Source organism: Cricetulus griseus, chromosome 4 (assembly GCF_003668045.3).
Source record: "Cricetulus griseus strain 17A/GY chromosome 4, alternate assembly CriGri-PICRH-1.0, whole genome shotgun sequence".
In the NCBI taxonomy this organism is placed as follows: domain Eukaryota; kingdom Metazoa; phylum Chordata; class Mammalia; order Rodentia; family Cricetidae; genus Cricetulus; species Cricetulus griseus.
The window spans coordinates 54,638,060-54,662,423 of NC_048597.1; the positions used below are offsets into that span (position 1 = coordinate 54,638,060).

At 46.6% G+C, this 24,364-nt stretch overlaps 1 protein-coding gene across 6 annotated transcripts in view; it reads right to left on the minus strand.

Moving 5' to 3' along the window:
- Window positions 1-403: 403 nt before the first annotated feature.
- Window positions 404-24,364, minus strand: part of Mylk (myosin light chain kinase) — a 177,885-nt gene continuing 153,924 nt past the window's right edge. For 3 of the 6 annotated variants that reach the window (XM_035444589.1, XM_035444592.1, XM_035444590.1), the window contains 6 exons: window positions 22,367-22,490; window positions 14,427-14,579; window positions 12,197-12,320; window positions 6,086-6,215; window positions 4,674-4,805; window positions 404-1,083 (listed from right to left, as the gene is read on the minus strand). In XM_035444589.1, the coding sequence (XP_035300480.1) occupies window positions 833-1,083; window positions 4,674-4,805; window positions 6,086-6,215; window positions 12,197-12,320; window positions 14,427-14,579; window positions 22,367-22,490 (914 nt within the window). In that variant the 3' untranslated portion in view covers window positions 404-832. The remainder of the gene's footprint in view (window positions 1,084-4,673; window positions 4,806-6,085; window positions 6,216-12,196; window positions 12,321-14,426; window positions 14,580-22,366; window positions 22,491-24,364) is intronic. The other 3 variants (XM_035444593.1, XM_035444594.1, XM_035444591.1) reach the window with 1 other exon arrangement.

The following is a 24,364-nucleotide window of genomic DNA, read 5'->3' on the forward strand; positions in this document are numbered from 1 at the left end:
AAAAGCACATTAGCAAAGATTTTTTTCTTTCTTTCTTTCTTCACAGATTCTCATGCAAATGTCTGAAGCTGCCAGACGCTTGCAAAGAGGGAGAGTTTAGTTTCCTACAGATTTTAGAGGAAAGGAGATTTTATTATTCCAAGGAAGTCAGAGAGTCATCCATGAGCAGGGCACCTGTTTTCAGGATGGAAGAAACATAACTAATGTCCTCATTGCTGCAACTCATGATAGCTTTAGAGCTAGGAAAGCTGGCCGGTGGAATGGGGAGAGAAAGAAATGGGAGGCTGACAGTGGAGAGTTGGAAGTCTCCTGTGTCAGGATGGCTCAACTGAATCAGGATGAAATACTGCAGGATGGGGGCAAGGCTGGTTTTCTGGATCAGGGCTGAGGTGGGTGGGTGGGGGCTTGGGGGGCAGGCGGGTGGGGTAGAGAGGCATTCTACCTCCAGGGAATCTGGGTTGAGCTGCAGCAGGAGGCTCGGGGCCCTGGTGGTGGCTTTACTTTTCAGGAGTGTTGGGAAATGTATGACTTTTCCCAGGTAAATACTTCTTTTAGTTATTCTCTCTCTTAAAATCAAATTGGTTAGACAAGTTGCTGGTGATTTCCCCCACATGGAATCTAGCTGCACTAGTGTCTTAAGGTGCTATCTAATTCAAATTAATGCCCATCAATAACACTGCTGGGTACCAACTACTGATGCTGATGAATCAACCTCCAAAAGACTTAACTAGATAATCTACCACACTATGTGCTTTTTCTATCTTGAGTTTTTTGAGTTTAAAGAGCTAGTTCTTTTAAAATGACTTAGGAACTGCTTCTGTTTGGGTTTGCTTCACTCTTCCTCCTCTTCCTCACCCCCTTCTCCTTCCCCTTCCTCCATGGTTTCCACAATGAGCTCTGCAGTGCAAGTGGCTTCTCCAAGGCTGTTGACAGCCTTGCAGGTGTACTTGGCATCATCATCCCCGCAGACATCGCTAATAATGAGAGAGCAGTTCCCGTCTTCATCGTAGTCTATCTGGAAGTGGCGGGACTCCCTGATTGACTGGTCGTCCTTGAACCAGACAACCTCAGGGTCTGGGTATCCTACAGCAAAGGGAGAGAGCACAAATTGCAGAACCTGTCATCAGAAATTATTATCAACATCATCAAGTGGTTCTCAAGCTACCTCTGTTGCTTAAAATGTGATGTTGGCTCTTAGGGTATATTTCCATATTTATGCTGGAGTATGGGCATATGCTGTAAAGACTCATTTCCTAAACCTCAAATAGAATATTCGAAGCTTATTTTTGTTTGAGACAAGGTCAATGTTTGAAGCCTGGGTTAGTTTCCAACTTTCAACCCACCCCCAGCCCCACAGCAGCCTCTTGAGTGCTGAGATTATAGGTGTGTACCATGAATGTGTGAGATTACAGGCGTGCACCATGAATGTATGAGGTTACAGGCATGCACCATGAATGCCAATGACTCTTACAATGCTACAGGTGTGCACCATGAATGTCAGTGACTCTTACACTGCCTCACTGTCAGTTGGATGGAGGGTAATCCAGAAATGTTGTCTAAATTCTAACTGTATAACGAAGGCTAGACATCATGATGAAAATAAAATGTTTGAAAATTAAATGTATAAAAGCTTAACTTCAATTTGAATTAAAGTAAAAAAAAACAGGTACAAGGGATCTTTTTGGAGTTGCATGAGGTGAATTTGTGAAAATAGTTCAGCTGTAAACCTAAAATGGACAAATTTATTATATGCAAATATTAACTTCATGCAGCAAGTAATGGCTATATAAAACATCAGACAGGTGTTGATTGTTTGCCACGTGCGCTCAAAGATGAACTGTAGTCCGCGAGGCTAAGACGTCTTTATTCAGGTAAACACCAGTCCAAAATGCAAGCCAGAACCAGCCCACAGGTAGCAAGCTAGCGTGGCCAGAGAGAAGGGGCTTTCCATGTGAGCCCCGCTCCTTTTGAACCTCCTACTACTTCATCTCAGACTTCCCCTCATTCCGCCCTCACGGGCGGGCATATCCTGGCACACCTGTCCGGGTTACCTGGGGCGGGGCTAGGGTGTCTCCCTACAGACAGGGGAGCTTGTAATACCGCTAAGAAAGAGAAAACCTATCTTAATCTGGCCACAAATAGGTAATTTGCTTGTGTGTCTCTAGGGATGGGTCCCAGCGGTTGGCCTGATGTTCTTATGCACTAGTCATGTCTCTATAAGAATCAGTGTTAAAATATATGGAATAAAAACACATAAATATATGTGTACTATATATTTTTAAATTGTACGTGTACACAACTGTCACCAACTTTATCTATGTGTATTTTTAAATATGTAATATATTACAACCAACTTGTTCCTAAATTTTGTAGAGGTATTTTTAGATGAAAAAAAAAAAAAAAAACCTTGTAGACCCTGTCAGCATAAAAATTATACACAAAGCTCAAGAATTCTGGCATTCTTTTTAAGTGCAATTTTGTTTTCTATCAGAACAGCATCCACATGCTTTAGTTTTGCATCAGGGCTGTAGTCAGAAGTTATGCAAATACCAAGGAGATCATTTCAAAGAGAAAAGCACAATAGATCATAACCATGCCATCATGATACATGTTTTAAAATTCCAAAGGGAACAAACCCCAGGAGATCCAGTGACATCAGAGAAGATCTGAGTGACTGATTCACTCTAGAGCTTTCAGCAGTGTCCCCAATGTCAGGACCTGGGCATCACCACAGGAGGCTCATCTGTTACACCAGCAGCCTGCTGCTTTAAGATGCAGGTCACAGTGAGAGACTAGATAGGCAGGTGACCTCCTGATGACAGGACATGGACACACACACACACACACACACACACACACACACACACACACACACAGTTCAAGTTAGGAAGCTGTACTGTGCTTTGACCTTGTATCCTCTCCCCCTTGAAGCTGCAGGAGAAATTAATGGTCCTACTCTGTAATTGGCTTCAAGTATGGAACTCACATACAAAGTCCTGACAAGGCGTGGAACTTCTTACCAGCCCCCACTCCCAAACTTATAAATGCCCAATATCCCCTTTGTTTAGGGGGCTGATTCCTCTGGCACTTTGCCACCCTCACCCCCATGTTGTGCATGGCAGTTCCCTCTCACACTCTTTCACTTTAAGCAGCTCCCTCAAGGTTCTCACAATGCTCCTAATTCCTCTCCCACCTCAAGGCCTGATCATGGCATGGCAGATCAACAAACCCTCTGTCCTAAAAACTCTCATACTAGTCAGGGTGTGTGTGTGTGTGTGTGTGTGTGTGTGTGTGTGTGTGTGTGTGTGTGTGTGTGTGTGTTAGATGGGACTAGACCCAGGGCCTCACACATGTCAGGCAACTGCTCTCTCTCCATCTGGGCTATACCCTCAGCCATAAAGTAATTTCATATTAGATCCTTTCCTGAATTGGCTGTTCTGTTTTCTTTGTTATAAAAACATCCACTTTTAAAAAAGAAGATGAAGGAAGATGTTTCTTCCTTCCTAATATAGGGTTACTTTACTCAAAAGGCAGAGAGCCCCACTACTGGAGAGCCACACGAAAGTAAAAGATGTGGCTGGCTGTATCTGCCATGCTGGGCTATGTGACCTTGGGGAGGTTGCTTGGTAAGTTTTCCTGCTTTACTTAGTCAGACCAGGATGGGAGATAACCCTCTACTTCGTTGGCACGTGTGAGCACAACCTTGAAGCCACAAGGCCTGTCTTATCCTGCCTTTCAAAATGTGGTAATCTGTTGAAACAGAAAGGCTTTTACCATCAGCTTTACTAATTTCTTAGGACTCAGGCTATGATCTCCGAGGCCTCTGTTCTTTGCTCACTCACTACTATACTGGCTGCATGACTCATTGGAACAGAGACACCACACGAGGAATAGAACCCAGACTGGAGGCTGGCTCCGTATGTGGGGTCCCAAGTTTCCTTACTGTAAACTGCTGTGCATGCTCTCTCTGGCCCTTACCAACCTACCATTTTTCTCTTTACTCTAAAACCTTTTTAAAGAATTAAAAGGTTTCAACACAGCACTCAGGAGGCAGAGGCAGGTGGAACTCAGTAAGCTGAAGGCCAGCGTGGTCTACAAAGCAAGTTCCAGGACAATCATGGCTACACAGAGAAACCCTGTCTTAACCAAAAAAAAAAAAAAAAAAAAAAAAAGAAATGAAAAAAAAAAGAAATAAGAGGTTTACACTGGCCTCACAGAACCCCTAGGACCACTGCAGATGTTGGATATCATTTAACAAATGAGGGGCCTGCCCATGGCCTACTGACAAGTAGTTAAGCTGACTGACTCCAGTCGTTGGACTTTTTGCCAACCACCCTCGAAGAGCCTCTTATGGGCAACCCACATGCTTCTTAGTGGCTTGCAAAGTTCCTGTTACGTGTGTCCGACAGCTATGGAAGGCCCATGGTGGACAATGTAGGTCAAGTGGCTGGTGTAAATAAGCATGAACTCGGGCTGTGGGAAAGTCACTGACTAGCATTAGTCTTCAGGAGGTTGAGACAGCAGAAACTGGCCCTTTTGGAGCAAAGGGACCCAGTGTCCCTTTGGTTTTGGCTATTCTTATCATTCAAAGCAGTACAGGCCTGGTATCTTGCCCAGGATCCCATGTGTAGCTATCCCCATGTAGAGCAAGGAAAGACCTGGCCACAGCTTACCTTCAATCTTGCAGTCAAATCTAGCAGCACTTCCCTCCACAACTTCCAGATCTCGAATGGTCTTAGAGAAATATGGCTTTGCATGGGGCTTTTCCTCAGCAACAGCCTCAAGGAAAGCCTGGGAGACATCTTCTAGAAGGTCAAGAGGAGACCAGGTCATGTCTTCATTCCTTCATCTCTCCCTGAGCTTAAACAGCTTCTTTCTCTCTCTCTCTCTCTCTCTCTCTCTCTCTCTCTCTCTCTCTCTCTCTCTCTCTCTCTCTCTCGGCAAATAGTGCAGCTTAGGGAAGTGAATCATAGCACAACTTTCTCCCGGGGATGAATTGGCTTGCTGCCAAATGGCTTCTGGCAGCAGAGAGTACTGTGCCCAAAACAGGGAACTGCTCAGCCTCCCCCTTGCCTGATGCTGACACACTGAAAAAGAAAGTCATCTTTAAAAAGGATTTTTGGCTGAACTTCACGGTCTTCAGAATTCGGTGGAGGGTGTGAAAAGGACAGAATCTACTACTTTTCTGATCTTGATACCCTAGGCCTTCCTGTTGTTGTAAGTTCATCACCGGCTTCTGAGAAAGCTGCACAACACCTGTAACTCGCCGGAGTAGTCCAGGATATGGGACAGGTCTAGGGAAAACCCAAGCCTTGGAGGAGCTCCTGTCCCTTCAAGTGCTGCAAACTGTCTCTAGCTATGAGGCTACTCCACAGCAGTCAGCTACTCTACCTTGTGCACAAAACAGTTCTAGACTCAGTTTCCTAAAGGTTGGTTGGTAACAGAAGCTTCCCCACAATTGGCACGAGGAGTGTCTGCCTCGAGAAGAAAAGGACCATCCCTGTGTGCATCTAAAGCACCAAAAGGCCAAGCCCTCATTGTGGATATGACTAGGGTAGCCTCTTGCGTGTGGCAGCAAGGGGCCTACTGACCAGTCTGCCCAGGCCATACACGTTTCAGCTGCGTAAACACTGTCATGGAATCTGGCCTGTATGAGTTAATTTTTCCTTAAAACAAAAACATAAGGCAGCAGAAATTGGAAGGATATTTTTAAGATGTTATATAACCATATGTGATTTTTTATTTTATTTATTCTTGTCTATCAGTATGCAAAAATCTCATTTTATAGTAAGAAAAAAAAGAAAGCTCTTAATAAAGGCTTCTTAAGTCTTCTACAAAATTAAGCAAAAAGAAGATAGTTGACTAGTTCTATCAAACAATTAATAGCTTTTCCTCTGAAATAGTTAATAAGTAAAGAATAATTGCTAGAGATAGTAGTTGTCAGGGAAACTCCCAAAGTCCTTCTGAACTTACCACTGTAGAGCGTATTAAAAAGCCCAAACTAAAACCCTCGATTCTTAAAATGCTCCTCTGCCCGGAATCCCTCCCCTCTCACAAACGCCTGGAAAAACCCTGGCCCCCTTACCTTCGGACTCTAGTTTCTCTGCATTGATCGGGCTGGTCGGTGACCCTGTTGAGGATTTCCTGCCACTGAGCCCTGATATCATTGCCATAGAGGACAGTCTTCCAATGGCTCTCACAGCATTGCCCGTTTTCTAGAAAATAGACACGGAGGTTGGACTCAGGTGGTGGCCCTGGTTCCAGTAAGCAAGTTCTGATCAGAGGTGAAGAGCCCAGGCTGGGAGCTGCAGCCGCTGGATGCAGGGCCTTTGGACTGAGCCCAGCCTTGCTCTGCTCACACTGTCAGCGTGTCCGAAGATGTTCGGAGAATGGAATGGGTCCTGGAACTGATGTGTGCGTTAATGTGACTAAACAAGGTCAACAGGAGACAAAAACTCTTTTCATACTGTGCTTCAACTCCCATAAAAGGGATAGTTTATATAAAGCAACTGCAGTCCAAGACAGCTCCAAAGACTTATTGCTGACTGGGCCCAGTGGGGCTGCTCTCATAAAACAATGCCTGCAACAGGGTTTCAGCTGGTCCAGGAGATCGTTACTACAGACCCTGTGGGTCCAGGAAAGTGAAGCAACGCTTTATTGACCTTGGGCAAGCCACTTGACCTCTCTAGGCTGCAGTTCCCTTCTGTGTATAAAGAAGGGGTTAGGCCAGGTGGTCTCCATCGTCCCATCTAGTTCTGTTTATGATTGAGATACTTCAGGGATTTGAGGAAACACCCAGGCTGGCCCAGGCACACTTCTATGGTTGCACAGTGGAGCTGTTCCTTCCTAGCGTCCACTTGTGTGTCTGAGACAAACATTCAAATGGGCCACTTGGGAAAGGGAGGAATTTCTGCTGAATAGAATCAGGACTTGTCACATAATTTCTATGCATTGTGAAAATTCTATCGAGCATAGGATTTACAGCAAGAGAGGCTTGGTGTACAATGGCACCTCTGTCTCTTATCTTCCAATTCAGTTTCTCAGCCTTTCCCTAAGGTCAGCGGTGATGGCCAAGATAACCCAAAGCATCTTCCTTCAGTAACTAGAGACATGCACCCACGAAGCCAACTTTACCCCAGACTGGGCTCCTTGTCTGAGCAAAAAGGAAAACAGCCTCCTCCTCATAGGCAAATGCCTTGCCTTCCCTCAGTGGATCTCACACTGTGCTAGCCAAACCACTTTCTTCCCAAATTAATTTTACATACTCATGGATTTCAGGGAAACGTCACAATTTTGACTATCTGGAAAGCCAATGTTTTCAATAAAAGACTATTTCAAAAGTGAATTTCAAAATGTTGAGGAATTATGCAAAAGTGTGTGTATGACTGTGTGTGTGTGCATGTGCCTGCATATGTGTGTTAAGCAGAGACCTGCTGTTGCAATCATAACTGCTTGTCCATCCTGCACTCTGCCCTCCTTGTTGCAACCTATTTTTGTGCACTTTGGACGAACATTCAAACTGGCCCTGACATTGATCTCTTCCTGCACACAGCACTATGGAGTGTGGGCACACCCCTGGTTTTCTGCTACCACAGTGAAGGGCAGAGGTTCTGGACAGAACCTGGTGGGGCATTCCCAGGTAGGGTGAAGAGAGAAGGTGGTGACCCCTCAGAGTGAGAACATTCGGCAGCCTTCAGGCTCCCCTGGTGGCCTGTCTGACTGGTTGCTTGCTTTGCCAGTTGCGGTGTGGGAAGATTCACCTTTTTCCATGGGGATCTACCTTGTCCTGGGAACTATTAGGTGGCATCCATCTTAGTAGAGTCAAGATCTTAGCAGCTCATTTCCTAATCAGCTGGTCCTCCCCTCTGAGCTGGCTAGCCCCTTTCCAACACATACTGGTTTGTTCTGGCCTCAGAGTCTAACCCAGAGAAGTCCTTCCCAACAAGGTCAGCTCTCTGACCACTCATTACTCTGTGACCTTGTCCAAGTTAGTTCTCCCTTCTCTGAGCCTTGGCATCTGGATCTTAAATAGAATCCAGAAAATTTTAATCTCCTTGCAGCTCTAGTTTCCCCAAAGGATTGTCAATTCCTAATCAGGAATGTGTAGCAGCACCCCCCAACCCACATTCTGTTTTGAGCCCTTGGGGCTCCCTAATTCCAGACACATAAAGTGGGGTTGATTAGGACTGTATTCACTGCATACTGTGGACAGATAATGTCTTTCTTCTTTCTTGGTTTTATTTTGTAACCGAATTACTAATACAAACTTATTAGAATGAGGCAAACAAAAATTCCAGTATTTCAGAAGGAGTTGCAAATGCATTAGGAGGAGACATTGTCATGTGGAGAAACTTCCAGCAGACATAGATTTCATGCAGTTTCTTAAGTGGGGATATTTGCAAGTGCTTAATAACAAAAGAAAATTTTAATCGCGATCAGAATTAATTCTTTGTAAACTGCTTTCTGTAGAACTGTAGTAGGGAGTTGTCAGAACTGCCCAGTCTAGTTGTATGACTCTGAGCTGAAAACTTATTACTGCTTTACAGAGACCTTTGGAAATTCTGGAACAAAAATCAATAGATCCAAGTTTCAGTTCTTGAGCCTGTTTTGCAAAAGCCTCCCTCTTTGTTGGAGGACAAGGTTGGCTAAGGCTGTGTTCCTGGCAGGCAATGTCTGCCCAGGCCTCCAGAATATAGTCCCAATTGTCCAGCTCTTGGACAGCCAGCTAGGATGACCAGGACTATTGACCCAAGACTGTTCAGCTCTCAGGACTGGGTCTTTCAGTGATAACAGCTGACCAATGCCTGGCAAGCTTAGGCAAGCTGATCATCCAAGGACCAGTCTGCACACAGTGTTAGAGCAGCCTCAGGATGACAGGGCCCCCAACAAGTATGTGATGGCCATGAGCAGTCTGCATTTATATATCTATATTAAAATATAGAGCAGACTCTAATATTTTATCTCCTGTTATTTTTATACACATTGCTGGGGTCTCTGCAGTTTTTAGAAGATAAATGCAGCTAACTTTAACTTCCACTATTCTTTCTACTATGGTTGCAGAATATTTGTTTAACTATGCAAATATATGTTGCATTTGTTTAACTATGAAAAGATGCGTTGTTGTTTTACCTTGTCTGCCTAAGACAACTGACTGGTCTAATAAAAAGCTGAATGGCTAATAGCAAGGGAGGAGGTACAGGTGGAACTTGGGAGGGAGAGTAAGTAGGAGGAGGAATTTAGGCTGGGGAAGAAAGAAAAGGAAACAAGAGGGAGACACCAGGAGCCATCCAGACACGAGGAAGCAGGAAAGTAGGACACACAGAATGAAAGAACAGTAAAAAGTCCTGAGGCAAAAATGTAGATGAAGAGAAACAGGTAAAGTTAAAAGGGCTAGTGGAACAAATCTAAGCAAAGGCTGAGCATTCATAATTAATAATAAGTCTCCATGTCTTTATTTGGGAGCTGGTTGGTGGCTCAAAGAAAAATTGCAACTACACACTACCCCTCCCACACCCAGTCTTTTACATCTAGTTTTCAGACAGAAGTCCTTGTGCCCTGCCCAACCCACCCCAATGACTACACTTCACACAATTGTCTTTCAGTATGAATTGCAAATATGCCTTCTTTCAGAATAACTTTACCCCAAGATCAGTAATACGATTAGACACCTGTGCCCCGCCCCCAGCCTTGCACGGAGGGATTTGTTACCAGGTTAGCTCCCTGTTTTGGAGTCTTTCATTAGAACAGAATAGTCAGAGGTTCCTTCTGGAGTTAGCATGGCCACGTGTGCTCCCTGCTGTCTCTCCCTGTTTAGCCCACTCCTGCTCCCGCCTGTCCTGCTGAACATCCCCTTGGCTACTCAGAGACAGAGCACCCTATCTCTGGGGGAGCCAAGGTTCTGGAACTGGAGTTTAAATGTAGAAAATATTTCCCTAAGGAAGCAACTGAACAGCAGGTCAACACAGCTGAACTGTTCCCAGTGAAATTACACCCCGGGGCATTCATGTTGAGTGAAATTTTTACGGACTAATTTGTGTGCAATTTTGCAGAAAAGTCATTTCCAAATGTTTTACTTAAATTAAAATAGAGAAATAAGGTTCTTTTTCTGAATTTGACCTCCACCCTTCCAGAAGATCCTATGGCCAGTAAAGAGCAAATCCAGCAATTAGGAGATGAGCTGTGGAGTGTGTGTCTCCAGCGGCAGAGACAGAGCCACTCTTTCTCCCATTCTCTCTCATCCACAGCTCCTCTCTGTGCCCACACCTTGGTCCTCACACCCTCCTGGCTTGGAGCCACTTGCAGATATTCTGGGGTGACAACGCTGCCTCATGCAATCCAGATCCAGTTAGACTTGCTTCTCTGAAGACTGTCTTTCCTTTCCCAAGAATCCCCTGACATCTGACAGTCAGAGGATCATCAACAAAGACAACTTTTATTTTGTAGATACCTTTTAAAAAATTAAGGATACTTCCTACTCTGACCTGGAAGGCCCCAGGACGTGAGTGAGGCAGGTGTTCCAACCTGTCAGCCCAGTCCCTCCAACCTCCTGTAGCAGGGCTCTGGCTGCCATGTGCTCAGGACACCAGCCTCTTAAGCTCTGTGCCCGCAGGCCCTTGTGGTCTTTCCTCATTTCTTAACTCTTGTGTGAAACTGGGTTTTCTAAGGGAACTGTGGTTTAGTCACCCTGAGTGTTAGTGACCACTGTTCCATGAACCCCCTTTTCCCGATCACTTGCTCCTGGCCCTGAATATCCTGTTGAAGGCTCAGTCATTTATGTCCAGCCCTAGGTAGTTTCAAGGTGGGCCCAGTTTCCACCTGCCATTTCTTCCACCCATGCTGTTGCTCCCTTCCCTCTGGGATTTAAGTATGGTTTCTACTAAATTCCTAGCTCCTGCCCCTGAAGGCTTTTGGTACAATCACGTCAAACTCAGTGGAATGGACCCCTCTCCATCCACCCTCACATATATGGTCATGGAGCTATGTTGATCATTTATAATTCCTGCTGTGTTTGTGTTTTTTCATGTTGCATTTGCTTTGCTTTCCCACTGCACTATACATTCCTTGGGTATGGATAGCATGTCCTCTTCTGAAGTCCAGGAGTTTTACAATTCCAACTGTGATAAAAGAAAGATTCAAACAGATGGCGAAGGTGCTAAGTGCTCTATTGTTTGGATGACAATATTGCTACTTTGTTACTAGAGGCAGTTCTGTTATTATTAATGCTGTGTACGTTGTAGCCAGGCTCTAGGCTTGATTCCTGGTTTTTCCACTGAGCCTCATGTTCCCAGATGACTACTCTCATCTACTCTCTTCCTTGGTCTGTCTGTAAAGTGGGGACATTAATCCTACAATGATAAAATGTAAAAGCAATGGACAGATGTAACATTTAAAACTTGTTAACTTGGCAGGAGATCAGTCTCTGTGTACACTTCAGAGGGCTCTCTAAATTTGGTTTGCCCCGGGACATGCGTATAAGGGATTATCTAGATTAGGTTAATTGTGATATCAGAATCCACTTACTGTGGGCAAAACCATTGCAGGCTTACACTGAATAAAAAGAAAGCAAGCTGACTGTTCACTGATCTATTTCATGGTTGCAGATACAACATGACCAGTGGCCCAATCTCCTGACACTGTGACTTTACCACCATAAAGCTTTCTCCCTTAAAGATGCTTTATCATAGTAAAAGGAAAAGAAACTAACACATACAGAAATCTTTTGGATAAACTCAGATCCATGGCCAGCCCTCCATACATATCAGCTACTGACGGCACTGCAGAATGCCACTGTGTTCCAGGTACTGTCCTAAAGACCTTCAAATTTTGTTTCATAATTCTCCACAATTTCTGGTGTCAGTGTTATCCCCACTTGCTTGATAAGAGCATGAATCCATAGCCAAGTTAACTACCTTGCCTAAAGTTACCACTGTTTCCTCTTTGGAACATGTGCTCTCCCTCCCCTTCTCACAAGGAAACATGTGACCATCATGCCACCCTTCTCTAGGACTGCTGGATACTTTTCAGGTCATGCTGCTCATCCCCAGCCAGGAAGACTGAGCCATTGGCGGTTTAACCAAGGGGGCATAGGTCATTTCAGAAACAAATACAAACTTTCTTGGAATGAAGCCAGGGTCAACTGGACCCGAATAAAGCTAATATGAAGAGCTGTACCCTGTTCCCACTGAGCCCACATTACCTGCCACTTCCTTCTTGCCATGTACTTCTTCATCCGGTCCTTGGACAGCTTCTTGGCCTCCATGTTCTTGGTGTCTTTCATCAGCCATGGGTGCTGAAGGCACTGGGTGCAGTCCAGACGGTTTCTGATGGAGGCAGAGACCAGAGGAATTCTGAGCAGGAGGGGACCTCAGAGATGATAAATGGGAAGCCATGTGTCCCCGGTTACACAGGGCACAGCCCAGGGTTGCCCGTTCCCAGCTCAAACACAATAGTCAGGGGCACTGTGAGTGTGGCTCTTTCTCCCCTTGTTCTGGATTGCACTGACTGGACCCAGCCTAACCACCAGCAGATTCTCAACCTTCCGGGGTCCAAAAGGGTCAGAGTTACAACTCTGACCTAAACATAAAAGAAAAGTGGCTAGAAAGAAGCACAGCTCAATTCGGGGATCTTTAGATAAAGGGATCTTGATTTTTTTTTTTTTTTTTGTGACATGGTTTCTCTGTGGCTTTGGAGGCTGTCCTGGAACTCACTCTGTAGACCAGGCTGGTCTGGAACTCACAGAGATCCGCCTACCTCTGCCTCCCGAGTGCTGGGATTAAAGGTGTGCGCCACCACCGCCCGGCAGGATCTTGATGTTTTAAGTTGACTTATAGTCTTCAAATGTGTAACTTTTTTTTTTTTTTTACAGACATTTACAAAAACAGTGACTGATAGACAATGGTCTTTGGAAGGTATGCTGGGTTTAGGGATTTAAAAGAATGTTTTACTATTTGATGAAGTGTGGTCTCTGATGGGTCCATTTGATAAGCACAGAGGAGGACAACACAGTCTGTTGCTAGATCATCTTCAGGGCAGATGAGAAAATGAGTTGGACACACAATGCCTCATTTATCACATCTCCTATGAATGAAGTTCGCTTTACCAAAGCCATCCTTGGGCCAGTGTGAGCAGAAGTGAGCTATCTACCTTGGAAGTAGGAACTGTTGTCACCTTGAAAGGGAATCAAGACTCCCACGACATCCAGATACTTTTTGGGTCATGCTAACTTCTGACACAACCATTGTGGCCACTAAGAGGCTGGGGCTGCATTGTGGATGTTACTTGGGGAGGCTGAATCTGGAAGGCTCAAGAGGATTCAGGGAGAGGTGAGCATTAGGAGATTAGGCACAGTCATCTAAGAGTCTCCAGCAGACACCTATAGCAACCACTCTCTCCTGTTCCTAGGGTAGGAGGGTACCAGTTACAGACCTGGGAGCCGCAGACCAGGTGGCCAGGTCAGGTCACCTACAATTCTGAACCTCTTGCCTACCCCCTGGAGGTGGCTGTCCCTCTCCTGCTCCTGTCTCGTCACCTATGTCATACACCACCCTTCTTGGTATGGCCATAGTTATGACTATCTCCTATTGCCAATCCCAGTCAGAGCTGTGGGTAGAGCAGAGGTCCTGGAAACAGGTTCTGCCTCTGGAAACTAATTTACAGAATAGGCTGACACCTGATACCCTAGAGCTCCCTGTCCCAACAGCTCTCCTGCGGAGCACAGAGCCTCCCAAGCAGAGTCTCTTCCCTTCTGGCTTTGATTTAGCTGACTCCACTCACCTGGAGAGATAAACCAACAAGCTGTGGAACCTCAGCCCACCTCTTCTACCCAGCCTCACTCCAGCTATGATAAAAGCTTTATGATTCCTCTTTCTTCACTGCTTGCCATCATAGGCAGAGGCACCCCAGCATCCACTGGTCACCAATTTGTTCTACATGAGAAAGAACTGGCTCATATTGAAGGAATAATTTTGATGGGAATAAAACACCAAACCAGAATAGTCTGGGGATATAAAGAGGACCCTCCAAGGGGTTTTGGCTGTCTCTGTTATCTATGTTTGTAAATTAAACAGGCACTCCCCCATCCCTCCCCGTGAGCTCTGATGAGGGCCTGTGGGGTCTGCAGGACTGTGAGGGCCACAGACAGACAGACAATAAAAGACTGAGACGCTGTCTTTTCCTTGAGACCCTTGTTCAGGAGTCACCATTCCAGTGATGTATCTGAGCTTCTAAAGTGGGCGGGGCATCTGGCACCAGGAAACAGGGACCACTCCACACAACCACTGACGGGGGTCCCTCAGTGGCCACTCTTTCCTCTTCAGGGAACACGGGACTGGTGTGGAGCTGGGAAGAGGGAACTTCACAGATAAAGGAAGGCCCTGCCTCCCAGAACCAGCCCAGAGACTGACAAGACCCCGATCCCAGCTCATTACTTCATATCTTTCTTCAGCAAGTTACTGATGAAGTCTTTGGCATCGTCGGAGATCTCATCGAACGCCTCATCGTCAAAGTCCCAGGTGGCTGAAGTGACATTGGCTAAGGTCTCATTATCATTGTCACCCATGAAGGGGGACAGTCCGCTGACCCTGGGGGAGAAGAGCAGAAGAACAGGAGTGGAGTTGAGCTGGGAGGGATGGGGGGGCAGGACTCCCCAAGTGAGTGCTGCTGAGGTCTTAGGCGAGGGCACTCTGAAGCACTCTGAAGCACACACTGTATGTACGGCTCTTGTGCCTGCCTGCCTTGCCTCTACCTCCAAGAAGAAGTCCATATGGCCCCCGAGTCTCTTCTCAGCCACTCCCTGCACTCCCTAAGTGACCCCTAGGATCCCCAGCCTCAACCACCTGTGAGGCTGAGGTGAAAGACTTGATTAATCTACCGACTTGCACAAATCAGAGCAGAGAAACCCCTTCATCCTCCTCTTGCATCCCAAACCTCAGGCCAGCCTTCACCCCTCATAGGCCTTCACTGAGTCCCTTCCTCCCACCTAGTCCTTAGTCTCCTTTTTATACCTCCACATGGGGAGGGGGCACCATCTCGGGATGGCTCATCAAATGTGAGCCAATAAACACGAGGGCTTGTAATCAGCAAGGAGGCACAGGCTCCCTGAGGCGTTCGTTTATGTTCCCCTGGAAAGTCCATCCACAGGGTGTGTGGCAGAGGACAGAGTGCAGCCTCTGCATTAGCTGAGTGACCTTGAGCACTTGCCCTACCCTCTGTACCACTTTCTCTTCATGCTCTAAATAGTCTCTCACTTATCTACACAATCCCTGCACCCTCCTCATCAGCAGCAGGCATTGAGCACACTTTACCACCTGCAGTGTAAAGATCTGAAATAGATTAACTCATTTAATCTTAACACCATCCCAGAACACAGGTGATTTTCACTTCTTCGTTATATAGAGATGGCAAGTGAGGCACTGGCACAGAATTTGTTAGGTAACCTGCCCAAAGAGTCCCAGACATTGAGATGTGAGCCCAGGAGGCCGGATCCTCAGGCCGACCCTTCACTGCTACTGCATCTCATATTTCTGTGCAGATTAAGAAAGCTGTATGCATTGCACTTGTGCACGGAACAGTCAGTAGTTAGGGTTCATCTGGCACCATGTATATCATACAATTCCTAGAGATAACCTGTACTATCTCCCAGGAGCTCAAGCCCAACACAGTCTGGAGGGCAGTGTTCTCAAAGTCAGATAGAACAGACTGAAGCTCACCATCCTCACTTGTGACCTCCATGTACCTCGTCTTCATGCCAGCAAACCCCTCGCCTTGCATGTCAAACCAAGGGCTGACTTTGTGGGTATACGACATGCACAGCTGCCTGGAGTGCCACCCTGAGATGGACCCCAGGCCTAGCATTAATGCTCTACTATGACCATCTTTAAATTGCTAATTATGCTTCAACAAATAGCCCTACTCCTTCAGTTTGAAAATGATATGCTTAGTCCTTTCTTGACCCTGCTGAATTCCATGAAATATAGCCAGGGCCCCCTTAAGTCAGGGTTTAATGAACATCCTTCTCCAAAATCCTTATTAATCCATCATCATAAACCACAACATGCTGGCAGCTTCTGGAGCTGTTCAGCATTCGAAAGGCCTCAGCTTATGAAATCTGCTTGTACCCGAACACTGTGTCTGAACAACACCCACTGGAAACACTGGGAGAAGGCTGGCCACAGGAGGAACCCTCTGCTGAATGCAAGTACAAAGAATTTAGAATTGTTGAGTATTTTCTCACTCTAATTAAGATACTTGTGCTTTTGAGTATTAACACACCATCATACAGCACTCCCTCTGGAGACCAGGCTGGCCTGGAACTCACAGAGATCCGGCCGTCTCTGCCTCCAGAGTGCTGGGATTAAAGGCGTGTGCCACCAAGGCCTGGCTTAAACATGGCTTTTCTTAAGGCAAGATGCTGACTTAAGCCCATGAAGGCAATATGAATCATTTTTGGTCACATGCCTATGAGGGCCTGGTAGAAAGTTACCAGTCTTTGAATTTGCACTGTTACATGCTACTCCATCTTGACACCACAGTGACTGGGCTGGGTTTCTGAGGGACCTTTCAGTTCCCTGACCTCTGTGATGTGTGTGGCCTAAGCGAGCCCCACCAAGATGCAGCCTGTCTTTGCTTGTGGTCCTGCTTCTTCTCACCTTTACATTTTCTATTTGAAGGAAGAAAGGGCTAAGTCCTGCAATGCTCCAACAGACAGCAGGAAAAGCAAACAGTCGTGCTGAGGAATGCCAAAAGGGCTCCTTCTGCACGTCTCCTTTCCTAATTAGGACTTGGAATCCTGCATGATAGGTCTTAATCACTGTCCACGTCGAAGGCACGGGGAGCCCCAGCCTCTGGCCTTGGCACTGTTCCTCCCTGGCAGCACACCCATCTAAAACACTCTGTTCTGCCCAGTTCTCCTCTTGCCTGGGTTCCTCTTGAATTAGAAACTTACAATATTGGTACACATAACATGATGGCCAAGGTAGAGTTTGGATATTTTGGTAATGCTGTGTTTCTGGTTATATTTCTGCTTCAGTATATAGTACAGTGCATGCTGGCCTGGGATTCATGATCCCCCTGCTTCTGCTTCCCAGGTGCTGGGATTAAAGGTGTTCACATGCATGCTTAGTTTGGGTTTCATTTTTTTTTTCTGTTTTGGACTTTATTTTGCTAGAATTTACAAAAAGGGTCATGTGTCTTTTTTATCTTAGAAAAAAGCCTATCAACCAGTTAGCAAATACACTAAGGCTGTGTGACGCCCTATCCCCCGTGTTATCTAGTTTTAAATCAAAGGACTTATCCAATTTTCATAAAACCGCTATCTGTCTGGGCAAGTTCTCAGATTCTTGGCTTCCCTCTCAAGCATGTGGATTCTTGACATTCGTATTCTCACATCTGAATCACAGACACTTCAAGGTGTTCTACTTTCTTAATACCTTTGCAGTACTGGGCATTAAACTTAAGGCTGAAAGCATGCTCAACTGGCCTTATGTCCCTGCAATAGACCCCCAAGATGCTTAATTCTTATTTGTTTTATGTATATGAGTGCCCAAATGTATGTCTGTGAACCACGTGTGCCCCATACCTGCGGAGGCTAGGAGAGGGTGTCAGAACCCCTGGAATTGGAATTACAGAGAACCGTGAGCTGCCATGTAGGTGCTGGGAACTGAACCTGGATCCTTTGAAAGCACAGCAAGTGCTTTTAACTGCTGAGCCAACTCTCTGGCCCCCTAATTGTTTATTTGTTTTTTTTTTTTTATTTTTCAAAACAAGGTTTCTCTGTGTAGCCCTGGCTGTCTTAGAACTCATTCTGTAGACCAGGCTGGCCTCAAACTCAGAGGTCTGCCTGCTTCTGCTTCCCGAGTGCTGGGGTTAATGCCACCATGTCTGGCATTGCTTAATTCTTAATCTCCCACAGCAGAGCTTCATCATCGGCTCTCAGACTGAAGCCTGCTCTTCTCTCAGGGTGGAATATCAGGACAGCAGAGAGCATGGGGATGTCTCTTGGACTTCACTGGCTCCATTACTGTCTTTAATCGAACAGATATGATCTGGCTAAAGGAGTGGCTAGTTAAGGACCACATATCTGCTAGTGGAACTACTGTGTGCTTTCTAAAGGTTTAGGCTTTATCCCATTTTCACCTTAAGAATCCCCAGTGGACAATTTGAAACAGCTGAGTAGATTCATGGGAAGAACCAAGGGCTAACCTGGGGGGTTTAGTCATATTTTCCAGAGTCAGAGTTTTGGGGTGGCATAAGTTGAAGGTAGTGACTGGGCTTGTCAAGGGAGCAAAGAGACAGGGAATCCTGGGCTCTGCAGAGGGAAGGGCAGCCCAATTCCAGGAAGGGCAGACAGAGGCTACAACCACAGTCTCCGTTCTCGGCATTTCTCTGGTTTATATCCAGTGTTAGAGGAATGGCCCCTGGCACTTTGGAGTTGGGAGGATGAGGCAACAAGAAAAGGGTACTGGGAACGGCTGCCTTTTCTCTGGGGTGGGAAAGGGAGGGCAGGAATGGTGGAGTATGGATGAGGCAGGGCTCAGTCAAGAAGGGCTCCCAGGTGTAAGGGAACACCCAATGCTCAGGAAACTGGGAGGGAGCAGCTGGCAGGGGGGAAAGAGGTCTCTGGAAAGCTGGTTTATGATTCCCCTCCATGAGTGTGGCCTGGAGCTCCTCATACTCTCTTCCTGTGCATTCAAACTACCTTCACAAGGAGATCCAAGGAACCCCTCCCCTCAGAATCACCTTGGAGCTGCCATTGTTCCTATGCAAGGACAGGGACCACCCTATTTTTCCAGGTGCCCAGCCCCTACTGGTGCTATGGCTTAGCCTGGTCCCAATACTTGCAGCACTGCCTGCTGCAGGAGGCCTCCCCTGGGACTGCGGGATTTTGGAGGAATCCAAATTCCCACAATGAAGCAGGATTCCCCTGCACTGGTGTGGTTTGATGGTACTGTCTGTAGATCAGGAGGTACTGACCCAACAGGTGTTGAACATTTAAAAACATACTGTTACCTGGCCAATGATATCCAGTTGTGTTCACTGGTCCTAGAAAGGGAGTCAGGAGGACTTAGACAACCCACTCTAAAAAGAGGGATGAGGCAAGGCATAAAATGCTACAGGGCACTTGAGAGCCTCTTCCAGCTGCTTCCAGCAGCAGCCCCAGTTTTACACTGCAGGGGCTTAAGGGAAGCAATTTGTCTGGCCCAAACTTTTGTTTTTAGCATCATGTGCTCTTCTGAGAGCTACCTAGTTTTAGAGGGGAACTCTTAGATTTGGACCAGCCCTTAAGGACCAGTCCAGAAAACAGGTCAGCCATCAGGACACTGAGCTGGGGTTGAGCCTACTTGCTCCCTGCCTCCCATCCCTTTCTTTACTCCTGACACCAGGCCGGTTCCTCTACATCAAGGTTATCTTCCCCTGTTTAAAAAAAATTGTCAGGCCTGGCGTTGGTGGCACATGCCTTTAATTCCAACACTCAGGAGGCAGAGGCAGGCAGATCTCTTTGAGTTCTAGACCAGCCTGGTCTACAGAGTGAGTTCCAGGACAGGCTCCAAAATAATACAGAGAAACCCTGTCTCAAGAAACAAAACAAAACAAAACAAAATTGTCCTTATTTCTTAATCCTCACTTTAAAAGCAATTCTGACGAGTAAGCCAAGTTCCCGTTTACATTTCCAATGGAAATGCACAGCTATTCTCTCTAAAAACACATGTACCCAAAGGCTGTAACACTACCAACTGGACACTACCTAAGGCCTTGTCATTCACTGGATTATATTCACACAAAGTCATGCTGCACAGCTTAGATGGTAATGAGCCATCCATAGCTGTGTGTAACAGTGTGCATTGGTCTCATGGCATTGAGTAAAAGAAGCCAATCACTTCCTTCTGGATCATTTCATGAAATCCAAGAACAGACAGAACTGACCCCTAACTTCAGCAAAAAAAGATTAAGTTGGTCCCTGGGACAGTAAGCATGAGAGGACCGAGGTCTGCAGGATCCTGGTTGTTTGGTTCTTTGATCCAGTGTGAGACACAGGGATGTGTTCATTGTCAAAACCTACCAAGCCGTCCAGTTACCACTGCAGCAACTCCTCGTTTGTCTGGGACTATCCCCATTTTTATGCTCAAAGTCCTGTACCCTAGGAAACTATTAGTTCTGGGCAAAATGGAACACTTGGTCGCCTGCCCAGATCATGGTAAGTGGCCAACCACGTAGCTTCCATGGTCCCAGTCACTTTGATGTCCAACACAATCAAAACCCTTCCATGACCCACTCTTCGTTTGTGCTGAGATCAGACCTGCTCTTGTAAAAACCAGAGGATCAGATGATCCCCATGCCACAGTAAGCGGCGGCCTCCTGCAGCAGGCAGTTCTGCCAGTACTGAGACCAAGCTAAGCCATAGCACCAGCAGGGTCTGACCAGAGCAAGCTCACCAAATACGGCTTCTGCCGGGCCCAGTGTTTCACTAGAGCACAGAGGCCACAGTGAACTCTGGTTGGCCCACTAGCCCTAGAAGAGACAAGCTGAGCTACTAGCCTCTGTTCTGCACTTAACCGGGAATAGGAAAAAAACAAAAAACAAAACAAAATAAAACAACCCAGCACCTGGTACAGTGTGCTCAGTCACTAGCACCTCCTCCCACAGGGCCCAGGAAAGGCAGAGACTGCATGGCCTGGAAGAGGGTGACTTTAGCAGGGGAGGCAGTGACTCTCTGTGGTGGAAGTGCACAGGTCTGAGTGAAGGAGGCTGTCCTTACAGGCCACCGTGACAGTAAAACTCTGAGGATGTGACAAGCCTCCCACCACACCAAAGCTTTTCTAACAGTGCTTCCTAAATCTATTGGGCATTAAGAGTTACCGTTTGGGGGCTGGAGACCCCAAATCCTCAAATGTCTTAGAAAGCATTCTTTGTGATCCTCCTTGAATTAAAATAAATTTAAATTGGGGTGTGTGTGTGTGTGTGTGTGTGTGTGAGAGAGAGAGAGAGAGAGAGAGAGAGAGAGAGAGAGAGAGAGAGAGAGAGAGAGAGAGAAGTGTATGTATACATGCACCTGATGAATTTGTGTGCAAATATAGTGCAGGTACTCATCAGAGCCTGAAGGGGGCTTTGAATCTCCAGGAACTGGAGTTGTGCGCAGTGTGAACTGCCTGAAGTGGGCATTAGAAACTGAACCCAGATCCTTTACAACAACAGTAAATGTTCCTAACCACTGAGCAATCTCTCTAGCCTCCTCAAACTTTCTATGAAAAATATTTAATTTCCCTTTTGTTTTAATGACAATATACATATGTATACATTTTTGAAGCAGGGTCTCATGTAGCCCAGGCTGGCTATGTAGCTGGGGTAACTCTGAACTTCCTCTCCTGTCTCCATCTCTCATGTACTGGGACTGGAAATGTGTCCTGCCGTATCTGGATGATTCTATGCAGTGATGAGGACTGAACCCAGTACCTCATACATGCTGGGAAAGTATTCTACTGATGGGGCTACACCCCAAACCTGACAACAATAGTTGCATGTATGCCACAGCTTTAGGGAGATTATCCCACAACTGCATTCTGCCACACAAGTTCAAAGGTGGTTTCTAAGGATAATGTCATGACTGTGACCTGAAGCTTCATAACAACCCAACAAAAGTTTGTTGATCTTCGTTACTTCAAATGTAACGTTGGACAAACACTATGAGTGCCTGGGGCCTGTTGTAAGTGTGGAATCTTGGGTTGCCCAGTCTCGAGGAAAAGCTTGCAATCTGAGGCATTACCATGGAGATTGAGGTATATTATGGGTTGCCAAGCACTGGTATGTGCCTTTGGCTTCTCCTTCCCTCCAGCATTGCTAACTAATTACTGTATTGATCGTTGTCTGTTGTTCTCATATAAGCCTTTCCATGAAGAATGCTTATTAATCAGTACATGTACTGGGGTGAGAGATGAGCCAGGACTGTGGTGTCTATCCTGAGAGGATGGGGCTCTGCCCTCAGAAGACAGTGAAGATGCTTATCTGGACGTCCTCTCTCCTCATAAGCCTCATCAAAGACCCCCAGGCTGCCAGCACTAGGGACAGCGAGGCACACAGCTTGGAGATCTTTATGTGTGGCACTATATGTGGTGACAGAAGGGTGACACAGGCCACTGACTCTCTGGGAGCTCAGGAGCAGGGTGGGCCGGCAGAGAGAGGAATGGAAACCTATCACTCTTCTGCTTGGAGGGTGCAGTCTCCATAATGACCCACCCTGGCCTCTCTGTCACTGTAACATGGCAACGTGGGGCCCTCTCGTGGGAGTGTCTCCACGTGGGAGCCCTCTAGTGGGAGTGTCTCCACGTGGGAGCCCTCTAGTGGGAGTGTGTCCAACGAGCATCCCAGGACTCACAGAATATAGCAGATGACCCCGATGCTCCACATGTCTGTGGCGTAGCCGATGGGTTCATAGTTGATCACTTCAGGGGCCACAAACTCCGGGGTCCCAAAGAGGACCTTCAGAGACCCAGCGTTCTCTGAAAGCAGAACGGAGAGGGGTCAACTAACAGCGCATCACAGAGTTAGCCTGGGGTAGGCCCTGCCCTCGTTTGTGCAATGGGTGTGTTCCACACACAGGCACCTGGCTGCCCGTTAACACATCAACCCACCAGGGAAAGCAATAAGCTATATACTCACCTTAAATGCCCTGAGCTGGGCAGGAAGGCAGAAGAGGACATTAAAGTACCTGTCCCTGAGTGGTCCTTTCATAAGCCTGTGTCTTTAGCAAGTGAGTCCCCCAAGGTGGAGACTGTGACATATGGTCACTAATCGCAGGTAGACTGTGATGCTAACATCCGCTATGTCTGATGCAATTTGTTACCAGCTTCACAAGGATTTCTCTTCACATCGGACACATCTTTCATCCTTAAAAGGAGTTTAAGGCTTAACATTCTCATTAATGCTAGGAAATAGGGATGATTCCTGTGCTACTTAGGACAAAGGAGAGGTGCAGGGAAGTGAAGTGGTCTCCCTATCCAGCTCATCAGAGACGGTTACAACTTGGACCCAGGTGGTCCGATTGCTGGTCCAGGTTTCCCACACCACTGCCTCTCCTGTTTATTCTGAACCTCTTGTTTCTCCTCTCTCCAGCTGCTTGGACAATAGCTGGAGAGGCCTCACCTCCAAAGTGGCATATATTGGCCATAAAGAAACAGAGATGCCCACTAGTGGGCCAGAATCCATCTCCAAATTGGAGATGCCAACAGTGGTAGCGCATTGGGTTGGGAGCCACACCTGGTCAGGTTCAACCCATCAGGACCCGTGCCAAATATTCCAAACAGGCCTTAAAGCTTTCACAGCCTGAGTTTCCACTCCAGCTCACACCTAATTCTGCTGCATTTTAACTGCTTTCCTGATCTTTGGTCCTCGGATACTACTGTTCCCATAATGTCCCTCTATCAAGGAACTGGAACATTGTGTTCCTTGGGCTCTGTCACTGACAGCTCCCGTGGCAGCGCTTCCCTATTTGTTCCACTTATTGGCGATTATTGTCCAGAGGAAGGTCCTATGTGCTGGCCATCATCCTACCCATCCTGGTGGCAAAAGAGCGTAGAACAGGCACATCTGTTCAGTATCAGAGAGGGCTCTGGCCTCACTGGGCTGACTGTAAAACAAGTCCATGCCTGTGAGGACCTCATGCCCTCACTGACCAACATAACCCTGGAAGTCCTGGGAGGTTTACCAGGTGGCATTATCGTGTTTAACTATTTCCTGCTTCTCACAGGGTGGTGAAACAAAGACTAGCTCACTCCAGCCCTGTGGTTCTGTATTCACAGAAGTGTCTAGGAGGGGGAGAAAGAAGCTGCTCAATGACAGACATCAGAAAGCCGTGGAGGCAGGGGGTACCCGAGGCGCAGTTGCTGACCATAAAGACTACAGTGCCTGGAAGTTCTAACCACTTCCCTACACCTTCTTCCTGCTGAAGATGTCAGAAGTTGGGGTGAAACAGCAAGGCATTGATAGCATGCTGAGATGGGTCCCGGGTTCCTATGCCAGCCAGCCTCACACTGGAACCTGTTGGGCAAAGTTTTGGAGAACCCTGATCTCCTCAAATAATCCTCCTCCAGGTAAGAATGAATGAGGCTGGTTAGACATTCTATTTTAATGTGACAGTACTCTGCAAACTGTAACATAATGCAGACGTGAGAAGCTGTCATCACCAAAATTGAGTCCTTGTCACCGTCATCATCATCATCATCATCACCAACATCCCCACCAGCAGCATCACCATCACCAAATACATAGTTAATGCCAGGGTGCTTGGTGGCTTAGTGCATGTAAGGACTATTGCCATTGTGCATTAGGGGCCTAACACCTCCATGGGGCAGGAACTGTTTAGTGCACCTTACAG